The sequence below is a fragment of the Pelodiscus sinensis genome, chromosome 8 (genome assembly GCF_049634645.1).
Source record: "Pelodiscus sinensis isolate JC-2024 chromosome 8, ASM4963464v1, whole genome shotgun sequence".
Classification (NCBI taxonomy): Eukaryota; Metazoa; Chordata; order Testudines; family Trionychidae; genus Pelodiscus; species Pelodiscus sinensis.
In genome coordinates this window covers 28879583-28899425 of record NC_134718.1, presented here as the reverse complement: position 1 = coordinate 28899425, position 19843 = coordinate 28879583, and the positions used below count along the sequence as shown (strand labels likewise).

The 19843-nt window shown below is 41.2% G+C and overlaps 1 protein-coding gene across 3 annotated transcripts in view; it reads right to left on the bottom strand.

The window, feature by feature from the left end:
* LOC102451581 (hexokinase HKDC1) overlaps positions 1-19843 on the bottom strand; it is a 52568-nt gene that overhangs the window by 16955 nt on the left and 15770 nt on the right. For 2 of the 3 annotated variants that reach the window (XM_075934937.1, XM_075934938.1), the window contains exons 3-14: positions 17333-17481; positions 17126-17245; positions 16084-16179; positions 12355-12454; positions 10950-11133; positions 8117-8272; positions 6505-6738; positions 5348-5652; positions 4540-4688; positions 4330-4449; positions 2376-2471; positions 2198-2297 (exon numbers count right to left, since the gene is read on the bottom strand). In XM_075934937.1, coding sequence (XP_075791052.1) covers positions 2198-2297; positions 2376-2471; positions 4330-4449; positions 4540-4688; positions 5348-5652; positions 6505-6738; positions 8117-8272; positions 10950-11133; positions 12355-12454; positions 16084-16179; positions 17126-17245; positions 17333-17481 — 1809 coding nt within the window. Of the gene's footprint in view, positions 1-2197; positions 2298-2375; positions 2472-3672; positions 3714-4329; positions 4450-4539; positions 4689-5347; positions 5653-6504; positions 6739-8116; positions 8273-10949; positions 11134-12354; positions 12455-16083; positions 16180-17125; positions 17246-17332; positions 17482-19843 lie in introns of those variants that run through there. The other variant, XM_075934939.1, reaches the window with a different exon arrangement.

The following is a 19843-nucleotide window of genomic DNA, read 5'->3' as shown; positions in this document are numbered from 1 at the left end:
CTCTTGAGAGTTGCATTGGAGAAAAACAGATAGGGTAGAAAGGCACAGAACAAGGTGACTGAATACTACCCTACTGATATTTGCATCACGTTTTTCAGGCCGGACAACTCAAGCTCCTATAAAAATTATTTGACTCAACCAGACTTTGTTTAACCCATGTTCATGCATCTACATATTATATTTGCTTGTTTCACTGCTGCTACACACTGCCCAGGCATCTTTATCTGCCTAACAACATTGAACCTTGAGGCCTTTTGCTTGGAGGACAGACCGGATTCATAGCTCATCTCCGCATGTAAACACTTCTCAAAGAGAACATAACAGCTGAATCGAAAATGTGTGAGTGGGCAAAGCATCATCTTTCACGCTTAATTTGTGACAGGGCTTTCCAGGGCTGAGCCCTGGCATCTCTGGGCTTGCAACATCAGTTATGAAAGAAAGCCAGTTGGAGCCCTAGCCCCTAAGTGCTTGAGCCACGGCACCTCTTTTCATTACAAATTAAAAACGAATACTCTTCCTTCCTACAATACTAGCTACAGTCACCAAGGAGTTCTCCGTTATACACTGGAACCTCTTTAATCCATCCACCTTGTGAAATCCCATCTATCTGTTTTTATGCTGTGAAACATAACACGCTGTCAACCCAGCAACTGAAAATTAATGAATGCCATTCTCCTACAGCCTGGTGCAGACCATTAGCACTGAGCTATCAAGCTGGCATGAATTCTCAGCCTGGATCAGTCCACACAAGAGATCCACTTGCTTGACACTACTTACAATTATATAATGGACACATTTCCCCCACCTTCTATCGGAAACTTACCCACTTCTACACTTACCTTCATGCCTCTAGCTTCCATCCCAGACACATTTCTCAATCTATTGTTTACAGCCAAGCCCTAAGATACAACCAGATTTGCTCCAATCCCACAGACAGAGACAGATACCTATAGGCTCTATCTAGAGCATTCTTATAACTGAAATATCCACCCGGAGAAGTGAAAAAACAGATCGACAGAGCTACAAGAGTACCCAGACATCAGCTACTTCAAGACAGGCCAAGAAGAGAAAACACCAGAATTCCACTTGTCATCACCTACAGCCCACAACTTAAACCCCTCCAAGGCATTATCTACAATCCATCCTGGTAAATGACCCCTCACTCTCACAAGCCTTGAGGGGAAGACCAATCTTCGCCTGCAGACAACCCCCTAACTTCAAACAAATTATTTCCAGTAACCATGCAACCCACCTCCATCGTGATCATCCAGGAACCTACCCCTGCAATCAGCCCCAGTGCCAACTCTGCACACACATCTACACAAGCAATTTCATCACTGGACCCAACCATATCAGCCACAACATCAGGGGCTCATTTAACTGTACATCCACAAAAGTAATCTATGCCATCAAATGCCAACAATGCCCCTCTGCCATGTATATTGGGCAAATTGGACAGTCTCTACGGAAAAGAATTAATGGACACAAATCAGATATCCGAAAAGGCAACACACAGAAACTTGTTGGAGAACACTTTAACCTGCCCAGGCACTCATTAATGGATCTCAAAGTCACCGTGTTGTTTCAGGCCAATTCCACAAGCCAAATACACAGGGAAGGGTTGGAAATTAATTTAATTTATAAGTTTGATTCCTATCAGAGAGGAATGAATAAAGATATTGTCTGGCTTGCACACTACCTTCCACATCCTAATGTCTTTACCAAACAAATAATCAATGGGTACTTATAGAGATGCAAATTGTTTTTATCAGCCTCTTGTAACTTGAACAATCTAATTCACTATTTTCTCTCTTTTTTTCCTTCCCTCCACCCATTTTTTCTCCCTCCCCCAACCTCACCTTCCCTTATTTATTCTTGGATCTGGACTTTTAATATTCCTGTCATCTGAAGAGGTGGGCTGTGCCCACAAAAGCTCATGATACCATCTACATGTTTTAAGTAGATGACTTTAAGGTGCTGCTAGACTAGACTATTTGTTGTTTTTAAAGTTTTTCCAGTTACAGACTAACTCGGCTACCTCTCTGAAGCTTATGAATTCTCCAGACATTAATAATTCTTATGAAGTGAACTATTTACTTTGTCTGTCTCAGTTGTATGATTTTTTTAGGTCACAAATCAGTCAATCATTTAAATATTTTGCTTTCATTTTAAACAAGTAATTTGACTAATATTTTACCTGCAATAAGGCCAATTTCACAATTTGGATCTTCATAGCCACATGTCATCATTGTCCCAACAGTGTCATTTACCACGGCTACAATATCCAAGTCAAACTCCTGCAATGGAAATCACATTGTTTAGAAAGGGGTGCAGCTAATTTAACAAACCAAATAGATAGGAACAGAATTCCTTACATTTCTGCGTTTAATGGCCTCTCTTAGCATATCAACAACATCTTCTCCTTCACACTCTGTTGCCTTGAAACCTTTTGTCCACTCCACAAGTGTTCCCTGTAACAGCAACAAAAATTACAAATGTAGTTGGCAGTGAATCCTGTGCACTGAATGGGGCAAGGCTCTGCAGAAAAAATAGTATGAAAGGATGACATTAATTACTATCTATTGTGCAGAGGACTGAATTAAGGTTGCACAGGTAACCTTAATTCTGGCATTTCCTAACATTTGAGTGCTGGACTTTTGCAAACTTATGTTCTTTTAATGTCTTTTTGTGCAATATGGTTTTGGTCCATGTAAAATCCAACTTCCACTCTGCTTGAAGCTCAGCTGCTGTGTGGAAATGACTCTGCTTTGTTTGCTGTTAACTGCTTTTCTCCATGGTTTATTAAAATTTTGCACCATGCTTGCTGACATAAAGGTTCCATTTGTCAAGTTATGCCCCAAATGCTAGACATTACCAAGGTGTAGCCTGTTACCAGAACAACAGAGACACAAATCAGAAGAAGACAGCCTCATGAACCACTAGTAGTCAAATAATAATTGCATTCCTCAGGATTCCCCCAGTGTCTTGTGGTTTTCCCAACAACAGAATAATCATCACAAAGGTCCAGAAGTTTCATCATTATCTAATAAGCTACTCTTCAACCTGATCTAAATACCCAGCCTGCTCTCATCAGACACAAGAGCCTTGGACTTGTTCCCCACTCTGGCATGATGAATGCAGAAGTTGGGGGCCCTCAAGAGCACTCCAAAACCTTGCCTCTACAGGCTCTTGTACAAAACTTCCCCCCACAAAATCCTAATACCCAGATTTTGGGGGACTCTCTGCCACCACCCAAGTAATTCCAAGAAAATCAGGGAAGAGATCACTTGGGAAATCCTCTCCCTAAGGTAAAACTCTCTCCCCTGCCACAACCTGCATTTTGCTTGGAGTTGGAAAAACAGAGGGAATCCACAGACAACAATGGACTCTGCCCTTGTAACTAGGCTCTTAGTCCTAAGGACACAGCAATCCACCAATATTGGTTAATTAGAAAAAAAATCTTTTATTATCAAAACAAAACTACAGTTGCAAGCATAGTAAATTGGCTAGCTGGAAAGAGCCACCACTGATATAGATACTTGGAAAGCCCCTAGGCTGAAGACTTAGTTACAAAAGAGAAAAAAAAACACTTAAGCTCAGACATTATTTCCAAATCCCCAAACAAGGAAAACAATAAACCCTGATGGACTAGCTAAACTTTTCCCTACTTACACATTTTAAGAAATCAGTTCTTGGAGAGAGAAGCGTCTCCCATCTCCCTCAATAGCTGGGAGAGACTGCTCTGAATTCAAACAAAGAAGAGGGAGAAAACCCCCTCTCTTCCAGATTGAAATTTCTACCTGCATTGTTATTGGCTGACCACCTGATACCTTGCTAGGTGCTTCAGTAGCCCCTTAATTACCAAGTGCTGGTCAGCACTCCTGATTATGACAGGACCAATCAACCAAGTAGCAGCAATAGCTGAAGTATTCTTTCTACTTTTTTGGGATGCATTCCCTTCCCACCTACTTCCTTGCAGGTAATCACCTGTTTCATCATTTGTGAGTTGAACTATAACAAGAATTGTATTTACTGTAAATAATTAACCTAATGAGTTTTAAGAAATTTCCATTGCAAAATTTCAGCTTATTTGAGGTGTGATACTCTGTTTTATGTGAGGCAATTCATAAGTCTAGAGATCTGCCCTGAATCTTATTTAAAACCTTGTAAATCCTTGTTTGCGTATTTACTTACATTTCATGTTAAATCCAGCATATAAAAGGGTTTTTTGCATTAAATGTCTGAACAGTGAACAGTTAAAAAAAAATCCACCAAAATGGTCGATACCCACTGTAGCTATTCAACACCGGTTTGTGTTGCAGTCCTTACCTTGTCAATGCTAGCTTGCCTGCAGGGGAAAGAGAACGTGAAGCCCAAAGGGAGACGTGCACCTTTAATTCCCATGTATTCCAAAAAATCTGCTATGCACTGGACTATGTGATCAAAGAGCTGGAAGAACAGAGGCAGTATGTAAAAGCCAGCACACATTTAATGGAAGATTATATGACAAAAATAATTAAACATTGGTTTGGACGTTACCTCTTCTCCTGTTCCTTGCATAATTTCCAAAGGAATGGCAAAGATTTTATTGTACATTCTCACAGATTTTCTTCTCCCACTTCTAATTTTTACAAGCAGAACTCTGAAGTTTGTTCCCCCAAGATCAAGTGCAAGGAATTTTCCTTTTTCTGAATCAGAAAAAGAAATATTGTTTTTAGTGCAAGCTTAGGGAAGCCATTACAACACACTATAAATACTGGTTAAGAGTGGACTAGGATTTTCATCCTGCAGAAAATTCCCAAGTTTAAGAGGTGTTAAAAAATATAACGAAAAATAAAATATCAACATTTCTGTAGAATGAATATTCCAAAACTTTGTTTAGGAAAAACCTTTATTTTGTTTCAAACTTTTAGAAAGGTTTCCAACTCTTCCAGGAGCCCCAGCAATCTGCCTGGTGGGAAGCTCTGTGGTTCAAGGTGCCTGGGAGCCAGGATTCTGTGGGCTTCCAGGCTACTAAAGCATTAGGAGAGCCTGGAATCCCTGGGAAACCTGCCTACAAGACAGCCTTCCACAAAACCAAAGACTCTGGGCACTCAAGGCTGTCAAAGAACTAGGTTTTTCAAAGTCTTGGGAGACTGGACTGCCAAGGAGTCAAGAGCATTTCAGGAGACATTTTGATTCCAATGAATTGGCAATTTCTGTCAGAAAAACGTTCCAGGGGAAAATGTCTAACCATCTCCAGACCATTTGTTGTTTTTTGTCTGTAACAGAGTAACTCGGCTACCCCCTGAAGCTTCATCTCTACTATGTAACCTTGCATTTTGGTGTGATTTGCACAGACCCCTACCTGTTCCATCTGGTGTTCCACAAACATAAGTTGGCAACATTTTCACGGTGGCAATCGCATGTGTTTCTTTCTTCAGTCCATATTCCAGTTCATCCTTCATTTTATTTTTCACTTCTATAAGATTCTCCTCAGAAAGGTGAAATGATGCTAGAACTTCATCAATCTGTTTGCGCTGGGACACCAATCTGCATGCAACTGCAGTTACCATTGCTGCTCCCTTCCCACTGCCGCTTTCAGAGAGAAGAAATCGGACATCACAGTTTGGGACCAGCCTTCTCACAACCTTATGCAAGCGTTTAGGATATCTAGAAGAAAAATCATTGCCGTATATTGTGTGTGTAAAATACATGTACAAAACCATACACATCTATAATGAACACACAAAACTTCAGAAATACAAAAGCAAAATTAGCTAAATGCAACCTCAGAAATTAGGAGGGGGAATGGGTGGGTGATGCCTGTTTTATGGTAATCTGGCTGCTTCAGTTCTGTTACTGAGGGGAGAAGGAAGAATGGGCACCATCCTTCATGATCAAATCCATACAAATAGGCTACAATCAAATTACATTTTGAGTTTTGCTACATTGATATGTACAAGTGGGAAGTAGTTCTTGGGGTGAAAGGAGGCTCCATATGACTTATTGGGGAGGGTGACATGATGGGCCTTAACCAGACCACTCACAACTTGCCACCTTCTCAGTTTTGTGGCAGTGTAGGTATAGATTCAGATCCAAGCTTTGAATCTGGCCCCTCTTTCCATAATGTGCTGACTCTGAACACCCTAGAGTTTGGGTAAACTTATTTAAGATTATATTCTGGATCCAAACTTCTCAACTCAGGCTCATCTCTAGTTAAGAAGGAGTGGCGTACAGCTAATAAATCAAAGGTTCAAAATAGAGTAATGAATTAGGATAGCAGATTAGTTTGAAAACTGCATGTGCGATACATTTTCTTATGATATTGTGTTGTTTGTTTCCTGGGGGGGTGTTATTTGTTTGTTTTATAAAAAAATCTTTCATTTCTATAAATTTCATGGTCAAGTACTTTCTCAGAAAGCTGAATGGTACATAACATCCTTCCCCTCTCCAGAGCTAATGTGAATAACCTTTGCTGAATAACACAGACAAAATAATATAGAAGTGAGGCAGCTTACTTACTGAGGGTGTGTTTTATACAGAGTTCCATCCATCCCAACAGTAGTTCTCAGTCGTGTTAGTTTTTTATTTTCTCTAAGACGGGTCAGTATTGCTGCTAAGGACGCAGCACAGAGGTTGGCTGAGCGAAATGAAACAATGGTGCAGACATGCTGTACAGCAATGCAATCTTCTTCAGAAGGAGTCAGGCCAAGTTCCATCAGTATCTCTTTAGTGTTTTTGAGACCTTCCTTATGTCTAACCCCAAAGAAAGGCACATTAATTAACCTGTATCTAAAACAACAGTCAAATCTGGGCACAACAGAAAACAAGGGAGATTTAGATACCAAGAGATTAGGCAATTTCTTGAGAGCATTGGTTCTCATACTGTGCTTCATAGACTATTAGTGGTCCACAGGTTATTTGTTTCCAGTCTGCAGTGAGCTGCCTGATTACAGATTGATGGCTTCTCCTTCTTATTTTTCACTTTTTAAGGTTTCTTGCTATGAATCAGGTTGTCTAACCAAATAAAATTGGAAAGTGGCCAAAGGCCTGATACATGTCCAGTGAAAGTCAATGAAAAGATTCCCATTGAGTTACTCAAGGCTCATCTGAGTCTTGAAAAAAACGGAGAAGGCAAGTTATGTTTTAACATCAAACAGGCTGCTCCTTTTCTGTACCACTTTCACCCTCGTCTGCTTTCTCATGTTTTAGCCTACTCTGAGAAATAGAACTAGAGCACTACATGCTAATATTCAAGACAAAATACTCTATTTTAAAGGTGCATGAAGTTGTCGTCAGTTTTATAGCTGGAATATGGCCCATGGTTAAAATGAAAGCAACAAAATCAAGAGTTTTCAAACACTATAGATAGTCATCAATTACATGGGCTGTCTGCAGATCCATGATGCTCTTTATTATACCTTATAAATCCAAACATAACAACAGGTAAGCATAAATAAAGGCTTCCACTCTTCTGAAACACTGAAAACAGTTCTTGGAATCTACACAGCTCTATTTGTTACATACGAGAAATAGAATACATTTAAATATTTCAGCATGTGCCTCTGTATTATTTTATTACTAATTAAAGGACTAGTTTGGACTGTTAGATTTTTGCAGTGATTCCAGCACTGGAATGATCTGAGCAGAAATTTGATCATCAATAGAGAATCGATAACAACAATCAATTTTAAATATTTGTTTATTATACAGGCAGTCCCCGGGTTACATGGATCCGACCTACATCGGATCCCTACTTACAAACGGGGTGAGGCAACCCCACACTAGCTGCTTCCCCCCAGCAGACCAGGGAGACGCGAAGCTAGCGCCCCCCTCCCCAGAAGACCAGGGAGACGCGGAGTGGCTTTTCTCAGCAGACACCTCAGCTTGAGAATAAAGGACTGAGGGAAGTTAGGGGTGGGAGAATAAAACTGAGCTCTGGAGAAATGTTTGGCTAGAGTTTCCCCTACAATATGTTCCAGTTCCGACTTACATACAAATTCAACTTAAGAACAAACCTACAGTCCCTATCTTGTACGTAACCCGGACTGCCTGTAATGGAATGGGAGAAGATTAGTTGCACTTATAGAAAGGCAAAAAAGTCATTACTGAGCAGTGTTTTTAAAGTTCTTACTTTTCCATAGCAGCTACATGTTTTGTCTCAACTTTGCCCTTAGTACGCAGAGCGGTTGATATCTTGCCATTGAAGAGCAGGCCTTTCTTTGCCATTTTTAGAAGAACGAGTCTTACAAGTTCTCCTAAATACAGTCCACTAATCATCTTCTCAAACCTATTAGTGAATACAAGCAATAGTTACATGCAAGAAAAATATCTTGGCATCATCATGAATAGTTCTCTGAAAACATCTGCTCAAACTACAGCAAAAGTCAAAAAAGCTAACAGCATTAGAATCCATTAGAAAAGGGATAGATAATGGAAAATATAATAATGCCATGATGCAAATTCATGTACCTTGAATACTGAATGTATGTCTGTCCAAACTCCCTCAAAAAAAGATACATTAGAATTGTAAAAAAATACAGACAAGGGCAATGAAAATTATTAAGGATATGGAATAGCTTGCATGCCAACGCTGTTAAGGAGCAGGTATGTGGTTAATCACGTAGTTGGCAAGAGGAGGCGCTCTGCAGAGCCACAGCGGGGGTAGCTCTCAGAGCTGCCAAGGACTGGGACAGAGCAGTCCTGGCTTACACTGGCTCCAGGACCGCTGCAGCTCTGCATTTAAAATGCAGAGCCGCAGCACAGGTGGCTCCCGGAGCTGGCGCAATCCAGGACTGAGCAGTCCCAGCTCACACTGGCTCCAGGATCACTGCACATCTGTTTTTTAAATGTAGTAAGAGCCGGCAGCGGGGGAAAGTCCAGGACCTGGCGCAAGCCAGGACTGAGTGGTCCTGGCTCGTGCTGAGTCCTGAACTGCTGTGCTTCTGACTGCCCATCCCCACACTGCTGATATAGAGGCAGCAAGGAAGGTAGAATGTGAGTAGTCGACTCAACTACCCTATAAGCCTAGGCTTATCAGGTAGTCAACTAATCAACTACTCTTTTACATTTCCATTGCATACAATGAGAGATTAAAAAGTTTGGAACTGTTCATCTTAGAATGCAGAAGAGGGGATGTGATATTACTTAGTTCTGCCATAAGTGCAGGGGACTGGACTAGATGACCGCTCATGGTCCCTTCCAGTCCAAAGATTTTATGGTAAAGATCTATCAGATCAGGAATGGTATGGACAAAGTGAACAGGGAAGTGCCATTTACCCCTTCACATAACACAAGAACTAAGAGACAGCTGATAAATAGGCAGCGGGTTTAAAACAAACGCAAGGAAGTACTGCACAGTCAGCACATGGAGTTTGTTGTCAAAACTAGAACTAAGTTCAAAACCAAATTAGATATGAAAAGTAGGTCCCTCAACAGCTGTTAGCCAAGATACTCAAAGTCACAACACCATGCTCGTGGCATCCCTAAATCTCCTATTGCCAGAAGCTCTTACTGGACAACAGGGACATATCATTCAGTAACTGCCCTGTTCTGTTCATTCAGTCGCCTTTTGATATACTTGGCACTGGCCACTGTCAGAAGACAGGATTCTTGGCTAGATGAACTATTGGTCTGGCCCTGTCTGGCTGGTTTTATGTTCTTATATATAAAAATACCAAGGTATCCAAGTAATCTAATTCTGTCTCCAGATCACCAGAATGGCTCAATGTTTAAAAGGTTTAATGTAATTAAGCCTACATAAAAAGAGATATCAGCAACCTTCTGTATTTTAAAAATGGTTAAGTCATTGAAATCACATTAAATACGATGCATTTCATTTCAAAGGCTGCATTTCAAACGATGCATTTCATTTCAAAGTACATCACCACCCTGCTCCTCTTCCCCTTCTGCCGTGGTGCTCGGCTGACTTCTGCACCGCTCAGCCGGGCCGCCACAGGGGAGCAAGCAGCGCAAGCGGACATTTGGGCCCTGTGTTCCCCATGCAGCACCCCTGTTTTTCAGATAGGGTACATCTGGACTACTTGGCTCCGTCAACAGAGCCATATAAAATAGTTTACTCAGCATAGTCAAAGAAGCAGGGATTTAAATAATCCCCACTTCATTAAAATAAAAATGGCTGCCGCGCTGTGCCGACGATCAGCTGATCTGGCACAGCGCGGCAGTCTAGACGCAGTGCAGTTGACAAGGGAAGCCTTTGTCGACCACTCCGGTATGCCTCATGAAATGCTTCTTTGACTATGCCGAGTAAACTATTTTACATGTCTCCATCGACAGAGCCAGGTAGTCTAGACATACCCTTACAGACTTACCTCCCTCTGAGACTTTTAAACGTGTGACAGGAACTCCCACAAAGGAAAATACTGACAACAAATCTTCCTCATTTCCTCATTTTACTTCATCACAAAATGACAAGAGAATTACTGTCTCGTCATAATGTCTCCTTCTCATAATGGCTCTGTGGGAATGAATGGTGAAATCCTGACTCCATTGCCATCAATGGCAAACTCCCATTGATTTCAACGGGGCCAGGATATCACCTAGAATCTCCAGCAGGAGCCTTCCATCGATGCTATTGTATCACAGTGACATTTATGCAGTATTATTTGTTAGAGTCTCTGGAATGAGATGCATTGTGTTTAATGTGGTTTCAATGACTGTTGTTAACCATTTTTAAAATACAAAAGGAAAGAGAGCTGCAAAAAAAAAAAAAAAAAAAAAGATTCAGAATGGTGTTCAGTGGCTTTCAAGTCACACTGTATAGTTTGGGGTGCCCCACCCAGTGAAGTCTCCCAGCATCAGTGTGGCACTGCCAGGTGAGAGAGCCCATCGTCAACCAGTAGGTTACAGAAAGAAAGGGGCTCTCAACTGAACTGGTCCCAGAAAGCTTTGGGTAACACGCAACTGTGGAGACTCATGTTAGTAAGTGACTGAGGAATAATACTCACAATTGTTTCCCAGGATTGTCAGATCCCAAGTCAATCTCCCTGTCAAACTCAGTCCTGAGATCCTCCAGTGACCCATCATCTCCAAAGGCTCCCCACTCAGTGTTAATACACATCCTCCCCTCATCACCTTCCACCAGATCAATGTGCCTCATTTCTTCCATGTAGCAAGCATTTGTGCCAGTGCCTGAGTACATCAGAAAGAAACAAATTTACAAATGAAGAGTTAATAGAAAATATATTTTAGAATTAGATTCAGCATTTTCTTTAAGAAAATGTACTTACATTAAGTTGCAAGTTATGTTTTAAAAAAACCTGCTGTATCTGAAACCTGTTAAATAATCATCAACTATCAAGGAAACAGCAAATGAATGAAATGTAGTGAGTATAAGGGCTGAGTCATTCAAAATATTTCTGCTATTTCATATTCCCTTATATACTATACTTAAAATACAATTGAGATAATATGAAACACACATTATGAGAAAAAATACATCATTCTTTTTGGGAAAGGTAAGAGGAGATAAGAGGAGGATTTCTTCAAGATAAAAAAAATGGCTCATTTAGATCACTGGCAGAAACATTTATTTTGTTGGTCAGAATCTCCTGTTAGTACAGTTATAATATCCTTTTTTTTAATGAAAAATCTGTATATGAACAAGATGAAAATTCTTTTACCATTATGGCCCTCTCACTTCCTTACAGTAGGAACTATAATCAATGTCACTTTTAAGCAAGATTATTGCAGTCATCAAAAGGCTTGAAATACAAACTGTACTGAAACAGGTTTTGCAGACAGACAAAAAGAGCTATTTACTGTGAACCCATCCCCAAGAACTCTCCAATGTCTCAGGATTTGCCAATATCTTCTTGTCTTATTTTTGCTTAATAGAACTAAATATATAGATAAAGAGGTAAAATTTTAGGATATAGTGACTTGTCCCAAAGGTTAAGCAGTAGAAGTCACTAGAAGAAACACAAGGAAGGAAAAAGACAGACAGATAGGCATCTGTGTAAGAATAAGCAGAAGCATTCAGTAAATGATAATTTGTAAAAGGTCCCTGTAAAATAAAACAAAATAAATAACTTCTTTTTAAAATATAGATCTTGTATATAAGATGACAACACTTATTTTATTGATTTGAAATTAAATTTTTTCAAGACACTCTTAACAAGCCATTCTTTTTGCATTTGCAAGTTTTTGAATATGCTGATACTGTCACTTAAAGGTTTACATTCTATTTTGTATTCCGAAGTAAGAAACTAGTGCTTGAAAATCCAGCATTTTAGGTTTTTCATTTTCAAATAGTTGATTTTAGAAATGTGAAGGTGAACATGCATCCATTCCCCAGATTTGCTAAAATTATAAGTCTTTTTTTGCAACCCTGATTTAATAAAATAAAATTACCTATTATGACACCAACTTCACAACGCTGATCATCATATCCACAGGTCATCATTGTTCCCACTGTATCATTTACCAGTGCCAAAACATCTACATCAACATCCTAAGAGAATAAAGACCTCTAGTGAATAGAAAAACATTTACAGCCATCTGTATAGTTAAGTAACAGTGTTTAGGCACAACACTGACTAATTTTTAGAGGTCCAATTTAATAAGGATGGATTTAAGTACATGCATAAATCTTTGGTTGTTTTTCCACTTCCTCCAATCCACCAGTCCTTAGCCAAGAAATGAAAGAAAAACTAAAGCTCCAATTTTGATGTGATGGTACCAAAGATCACCTCGCATGTCACTCAGAGCAAGATTCAGGTGCTTTTACTCTTGTGAAGTAGTACCTTTTTTCTTATATAGCCCCACTGATGCCAAAGGGAATTTGGGGGGAAACAGAGCTATCCAAGCTAAATGAGTGCTTCAGACTCAAGCGTTCAGGAACATATATTCATGTCGCAGCTGCACAGGTTCCTGCTGATGTCAGCGAGATTAATACAAAGATAACAAATGAAAAGCAGAGCTATTGGTGATAGGAGATTTTTTTGTTTGTTTGTGTTTTTAGCCATGTGAAAAACAGTGAAATGTAGGATATGCTAGAAGGAGGTCAATACACAGGAAAAATTTCATATTTTTTAAATGTTACAGGACAGAGACGGTATAAAGGAAATTAGCTTTTTCAAGTGCCATGGCATACACACAAGGAGAACGCTAACATTTATATTTTAATTATGTTTCATTACTAAACTTAAAATGTAATAAGTCAACTGAAGAGAGTTGGCAGTTTTTCAAAAGGGACATTATTAAGGACCCAAAAGCAAACTATTCCACTGCATAGGAAAGATAGAAAATATGGCAAGAGACCACTTTGCCTTAACCAGGAGATTTTATATGATCTAAAAATAAAAAAAAGAGTCATATAAAAAGTGAAAACTAGGTCAAATTACAAAGGATGAATATAAGCAAATACCACAACTAAGCAAGGGCAAGATTAGAAAGATGAAGGCACAAAACGAGCTCAATCTAGCTAAAGACATAAAGTGTAAAAAAAGCATTCTACAAATATATTAGAAGCAAGAGGAAGACAGGGGAGGCCCATTGCTCAGTAAAGAGGGAAAAACAATAAACAGAAAACTTGGAAATGGTAGACGTGTTTAATGACTTCTTTGTTTCGGTTTTCACCAACAAGATTGATAGTGACTGGATACCCAACATAATGAATGCTAGTGGAAATGAGGGATGCTTAGAAGTTAAAATAGGAAAATAAGTTAAAAATTACTTGGAGAAGTTAGATGCCTTCTAGGGCTTTATGAAATCTGTCCTAGAATATTCAAGGAGCTAATAGAGCAGGTATCTGAGCCATTAACTATCATCTTTGAAAAATCATGAAAGTTGGGAGAGATTCCAGAAAATTGGAAAAGGGCAAATATGGTGCCCATCTATAAAAAGGGAAATATGAACAAGCAAGGAAACTACAGTAAAACTCTATTGGTCCGGCATCTGATGGTCCAGCACTCCTGATGGTCTGGCACCATCAGGAACCTGGAAGTGCTCCGGGCAGCCGGACCATTGGAGCTGCTCTGCCCCTGGCTTCCCCGATTCAGCCGCTGCTGAAACTGACCAGCGGCTGAATCGGAGAAGCTGGGGCAGAGCAGCTGGAGTGCTGCCGGTAGGTCCCGTAGCGCTGCCCCTTGGCGCTGCAGGACCAACCCGCCAGCACCCCAGCTGTCCCCGATTCAGCCGCTGCTGAAACTGACCAGCGGCTGACTCCGGGAAGCCCGAGTCAGCCGCTGGTCAGTTTCAGCAGCAGCTGACTTGGGGACGCCTGGGGCAGAGCAGCTGGGACCAACCCAGCAGCACCCCAGCTGCTCTGCCCCAGGCATCCCCAAGAGCAACTGGGGTGCTGCCGGGTTGATCTCGCAGTGCCAAGGGGTGGCGCTCCCGGACCAACCCGGCAACCCCCCAGCTGCTCTGCCCCAGGCGTCCTGATTCAGCTGCTGCTGAAACTGACCAGCAGCGGCTGAATGGGGGATGCCTGGGGCAGAGCCGGACTATCAGAAGGGGGAGCTATGAGGGGTCTGGGGTAGCATCCTCCCCACACTACCCTAGACCCCTCATAGCCCCCCCTTCTGATAGTCTGGCATATTTGATAATCCGGCACCCCCTGGGTCCTAAAGGTGCCAGATTATCGGAAGCTTACTGTACAGACCAGTCAGCTTAACTTCTGTTCCAGGAAAGATAATGGAGCAAGTAATTAAGTAATTTATCTGCAAACATCTGGAAAATAATAAGGTGGTAGGCAACAGCCAGAATGAACAAATAATGTCAAACCAATCTGATAGCTTTCTTTGACAGGATAACAGTCTTGTGAATAAGGGGAAAGTAGTGGACAGGGTATACCTAGACTTTAGTAAAGCATTTGATATAGTCTCATATGACCTTCTTATCAATAAACTAAAGATATGTAACCTAGATGGGGCTACTATAAGGTGGGTGCATAACTGACTGGATAACCATTCTCAGATAATAGTTATTAATGGTTCAAGTCATTCTGGAAGGGCATAACAAATGGGGTTCCACAGGGTTCCGTTTTTGGGACCAGTCCTGTTCAATATCTTCCTCAACAAAGTAGATATTGGTGCTGAAAATACACTTATTTGCAGATGATACCAAGCTGAGAAGAGTTGCAAGTGCTTTGGCGAATAAGATCATAATTCAAAATGATCTGAACAAACTGGAGAAACGGTCTGAGGTAAATAGGATGAAGTTAAAGAAGGAGAAATGAAAAGTACTCCACTTAGGAAGGAACAATAAATTTCACACTTACAGAATGGGAAGGGATTTAGGGGTCATAGTGGGTCACAAAGACAAGAGTTAACCAGCGCAACACTGTTACAAAAAAAGCAAACATGATTCTGGGATGCATTAACAAGAGTGTTAATGAGCAAGACACAAGAAGTCATTCTTCTGCTCTACTTTGCACTGATTAGGCCTCAGTTGGAATATTGTGTCCAGTTCTGGGCACCACATTTCAAGAAAGATGAGGAGAAATTGGAGAAGGTCCGAAGCAGAGCAACAAAAATGATTAAAGGTTCAGAAAACATGACCTATGAGGGAAGACTGAAAGAACTGGACTTCAGTTTAGAAAAGAGAAGATTGTGAGGGGGCATGATAGTGATTTTCAAGTATCTAAAAGGGTGTTAACAAAGATAAGGGGGGGAAATTGTTCTCTTTGGCCTTTGATGGTAGGACAAGAAGCAATGGGCTTAAATTGCAGCAAGGGAGGTTTACGTTGGACATTAGGAAAAACTTCCTAACTGTCAGGGTGGTTAAACACTGGAATAAATTGCCTAGATTGTTGTAGAATCTCTATCACTGGAGATATTTAAGAGCAGGTTGGATAGACATCTGTCAGGGATGATGTAGATAGTGCTTGGTCCTGCTGTGAGGGCAGGGGATTGGGCTTGATGACCTCTTGAGGTCCCTTCCAGTTCTAGTGTTCTATGATTCTATCCCATAGTTAGTAAATTTTATTTCAAGTACAGCAAAGTCAAGTACAATTAAAAACTATCCTTTAAGACTGTAAAATATATACACTATCCTTAATTATCAAACAGGGTATTTCTATATGAGGAAATGATTTTACTCTAGTTATTATTCAGATTTCTTCACTATCAAACTTGCCTTATGCTTCTTCAGGGCATGGCGCAGAGAGGTGACCACATCTGTCTCCTGCACTCCTCGTACCTTAAAGTTTTTTGTCCAGGAATGCAGCACACCCTTTAAAAATATTCAATCTACATTATACATTTAAAAATAAGGTTTTGCATTAAGAAATACAGAGTACATTTTATCTATGGCTTTTGGAGAATTTCACAGCCACTATTTCATGTGTAAGAAGTTGAGCAGAAGTAGTGAAATCACACATTGGTGATCAATAGCACTGAGGTTTGGAGGAAAAGTCATTTCACGCAAGCAGAAAGTTTCAGCCTTGTCATGGATAACCGTCACCCAAAACCTATAGAAGTGGTCCAAAATAAGCCTCTGATCTTGATAACAGTTAGGCACATGCTTTGCTTTAAGCATGGATAATCCTATGGACTTTAGTGGGCCTACTCACATACTTCAAGTGAGGCACGTGCATAGCCTTTGCAGTGTCTGGGCTTAATATACTAACTTTTATTAATGTAAGAGAGGTGGCAAAAAAACAGGCAATCAAATAATGGCAGTCATTGCAGCTTCTGCTCCTACCCACCAATGCTATCTGATTATTTCAACCCCTGTATTTCAAATCTATTCTAAATATACCAAACAATAGGCATTAAAATATAAACCTGCTTTAGAGCACAGAAATGCAATGTCTTTTGAAATCCACACAGTGTTTTCTATCAGCTGAGTAGCTTACTTATATCTTGTATTGACACATAAAGGAAGAGCTTTAGCTTACAGCTCCAGTTGCACTGAAATATAACTAATCTTTGAGATGGACTTCGGCATGTAAGTGTGATTCTCTCCACTTTCTCTTGTAGGTTTATAACACTATGCAAAGCATAAAGGGAGATATAAAACTTGATTGAACTATGGAGATTGAATATTTTACTTCCTCAGTAAAGCAAGCAAAGGTTATCTTTCCCTACACTGCCACGTGTTAACAATCCTTTCAAATATTCTCTGTATTCTGCTGCTGCTACAGTGTAGCTACCAATAATTTTTTTGTTAATCTTACCTCTTCTAATTTAGTCTGTATGCAAGGAAAAGAAAATGTAAAGCCAAGAGGGAATTTCTTATGTTTTATGTTTTTAGTCTCCATGAAATCCGCCAGACAGTCAACGACGTACTCAAATAGCTGTACGAAAGAGAAAACAGGACAGGTCAAGAGCTTCATTACATTCCACACAGACAGCTATTCCACAGAGGAAAGTGTGCCACATACTTCTGTTCCATTCCCATGTGTGATCTCTTTGGGAGTTGGGTAGAACTGGCTCTCCATTTGAACTGTCTGCTTCCCATCTTCAGACACATTCACTTTCAAGACTCGAAACCTGGAGCCCCCAAGATCTAGAGCAAGAAATTCCCCCTTTTCTGCAATAAAAATAATAAAGGTTACTTACTATTACAGTAATACAAAGCATATCCTGAAGATATATGTAAGGTAAGTGCTTGGGAAAATGAATGTACTTTATTAATCTTTATTAAACTGTTGCCAGTAGTTAAAGGACTAGGAAGGGTAAATTCTTTGGCTCTGTACCAGATGCTGCAATGAAAATAAGGAATTTTGTAGAGCTTGAAGTGAATAATTGTGATTATATTGGGAATGCCGTCCTATTGAAAAATCAACAGACCTACTCAAATGCTTCAACTTGGACACATGGTTAAATGTCTTCTTGAATTGGGCACTAGTGTGGAGTGTAGAAGTGGGAAGATGTTCTCTCCTGGAACTCGACGCAAGCTGACATAGTCCAAAAGAGGATGTAGGAGAAATTGCTTGTGTAATAATTTGACATTCAGCATTTAATTGTATATATTTACTTTCCCCCTTGCTTTCATTTATTCTTCTTTCCCTTTCTTAGCTCCATTGTTTTGAAACTACCTCTTTTTACTGTATATTTTAGAAATGCCCATCTGTCTGTCCATCTGTCTGAGAGTTCATTTGTCTAGAATGCCTAAACAGTAAGAGCTAGGACCAACACGTGGCATGCAGCTTCCTCTTATCATAACTTAAGGCAAGGTCAGGGTTTGGTTGTGCCAGGATAATGGGATGTGTGTGGAATTTGATTGTTTCTCATAAAATGGAAAGGGAGGGGTCTGAGAGGAGGGACAGGTATAGTGTAGAATGATGACAGGAAAGCAGCAGGGGGCCAGAGATGGGGACTGGGACAGCTGCAACCTCATTGGTCCAGTGGAGGCAGGAGTGGAGAAAAGGACAGCAATATACTATATATTTCAAAGAGTTTGCCTGTGTGTCTGTCTGCCCCCCAGCTGGGGGACATGCATCCCTCCCCTGGCTGTGCCCATTGAAGAGCCATGGACAGACACTTCTCACCTGGTCCCAAGCTGCTGTGGTGAGAGAGGGCTGGGGCAGTGGCATATTGAACCCCTCATCCCCAGCCCCACTCCAGCACAATGATTTAAATGAAGAAAAACAAAACTTATTTGAGTTAAGGACCAGAGCAAGGCTGGATAAATCTTCTAGTAAGCCATATTGGGTATGTCTCCTCTGCAGCTGGCAGCCTGCCTCCCGGCTCAGGCAGACGGGTCCCCTGCTAGGGGGCTCAAGCTAGCTCACTAACAATAACAGTGTGCAGTGAAGACTGCAGTGAAGACTTTCACGCTCACCTGACCCGCTTGGTGTCTGAGCCAAGAATGGTAATAGGGCACTTTTTTGAAAATTTAAGGAAGTGTCAAGTACTTAGAGCACATGTCCGGAAACCAGGAGTTGAAGGGTCCCTTTCCAGCAGTCTAAAGTACTTCCAGATCTCTGGTTGAAGAGTAAACGTTATGGTGGGGTAAAAACCATGGTCACCAGCCAGTAGATTGGGATCTACCAGTAGATCTTGGAGCCTCTGACAGATGATCCTGACTGGTTTGGCCAGGAAGCTATCAAGTGCTGGCACTTCAGTTGCCCCTCCACCCACTGTCCTGCTGCTCCTGTCCTCTGCCTTGGAGCTGCTCCTTGGAAGCCTCCTGTTTGCTGTGCAGAGTGTGGGAGGGAGAAGTGGGGTGCTGATGTCAGGGTATCCCTCCCCGCACACTTCTGTACCCTGTCTCCACACAGAGAGAAGGGGATGGAGGGAGCTTGGCAATGCAAATCTCTGTCACACACACTGTTTGTGCTTCTATCATTCTCACAAACACACACTCTCCTTCTCGCTCATCTCCTGACCCAATGCGTACATGGGGGGTTGTTACTACTTTCACTGCTTGCAAAGTGGATTCTTTTTTGTTTTTGACTGGACTGTGCATTTCATAACTTCCATTTCTTTCTTATGCTTAAATTTAATCTTTGAGTTCTAAAATGCCTAACCTGTCATGTCTGGAGTAATGAACCCTGTGGTTAGTTGTGTTCCTAGAGGGGGCTGGCATGTCCCTGCAGCCCCTGAGAAAGTCAGAGCAGGGGTTCTCCCCAGGGTGTCCTTGCCTGCACGCACCACTTCTGCAGCTCCCATTGATCGATACTGGAGAAGTGTAGTCAGAGGAGGCTATGGGGATGCACATGGAGCCATTGCTGTACATGCTAGCTGCTTTTGGGGGTGGAGCAGGGGCAGGAGTGGGGCTGCCGTGGCTCTACTGCTCCATCCCAAGGGCAGCTGTCCAGCTGCTTCCAGGGTTAGCAGGACTTGAACCCACCACTCTGTCTTTCTCAAGCAACTGCCCTAGTCCATAGTCCACTCCAGAGCCCACCCTACCTTATTTCCTTCAGAAGGTCCCTTATCTTGTGTCTGGT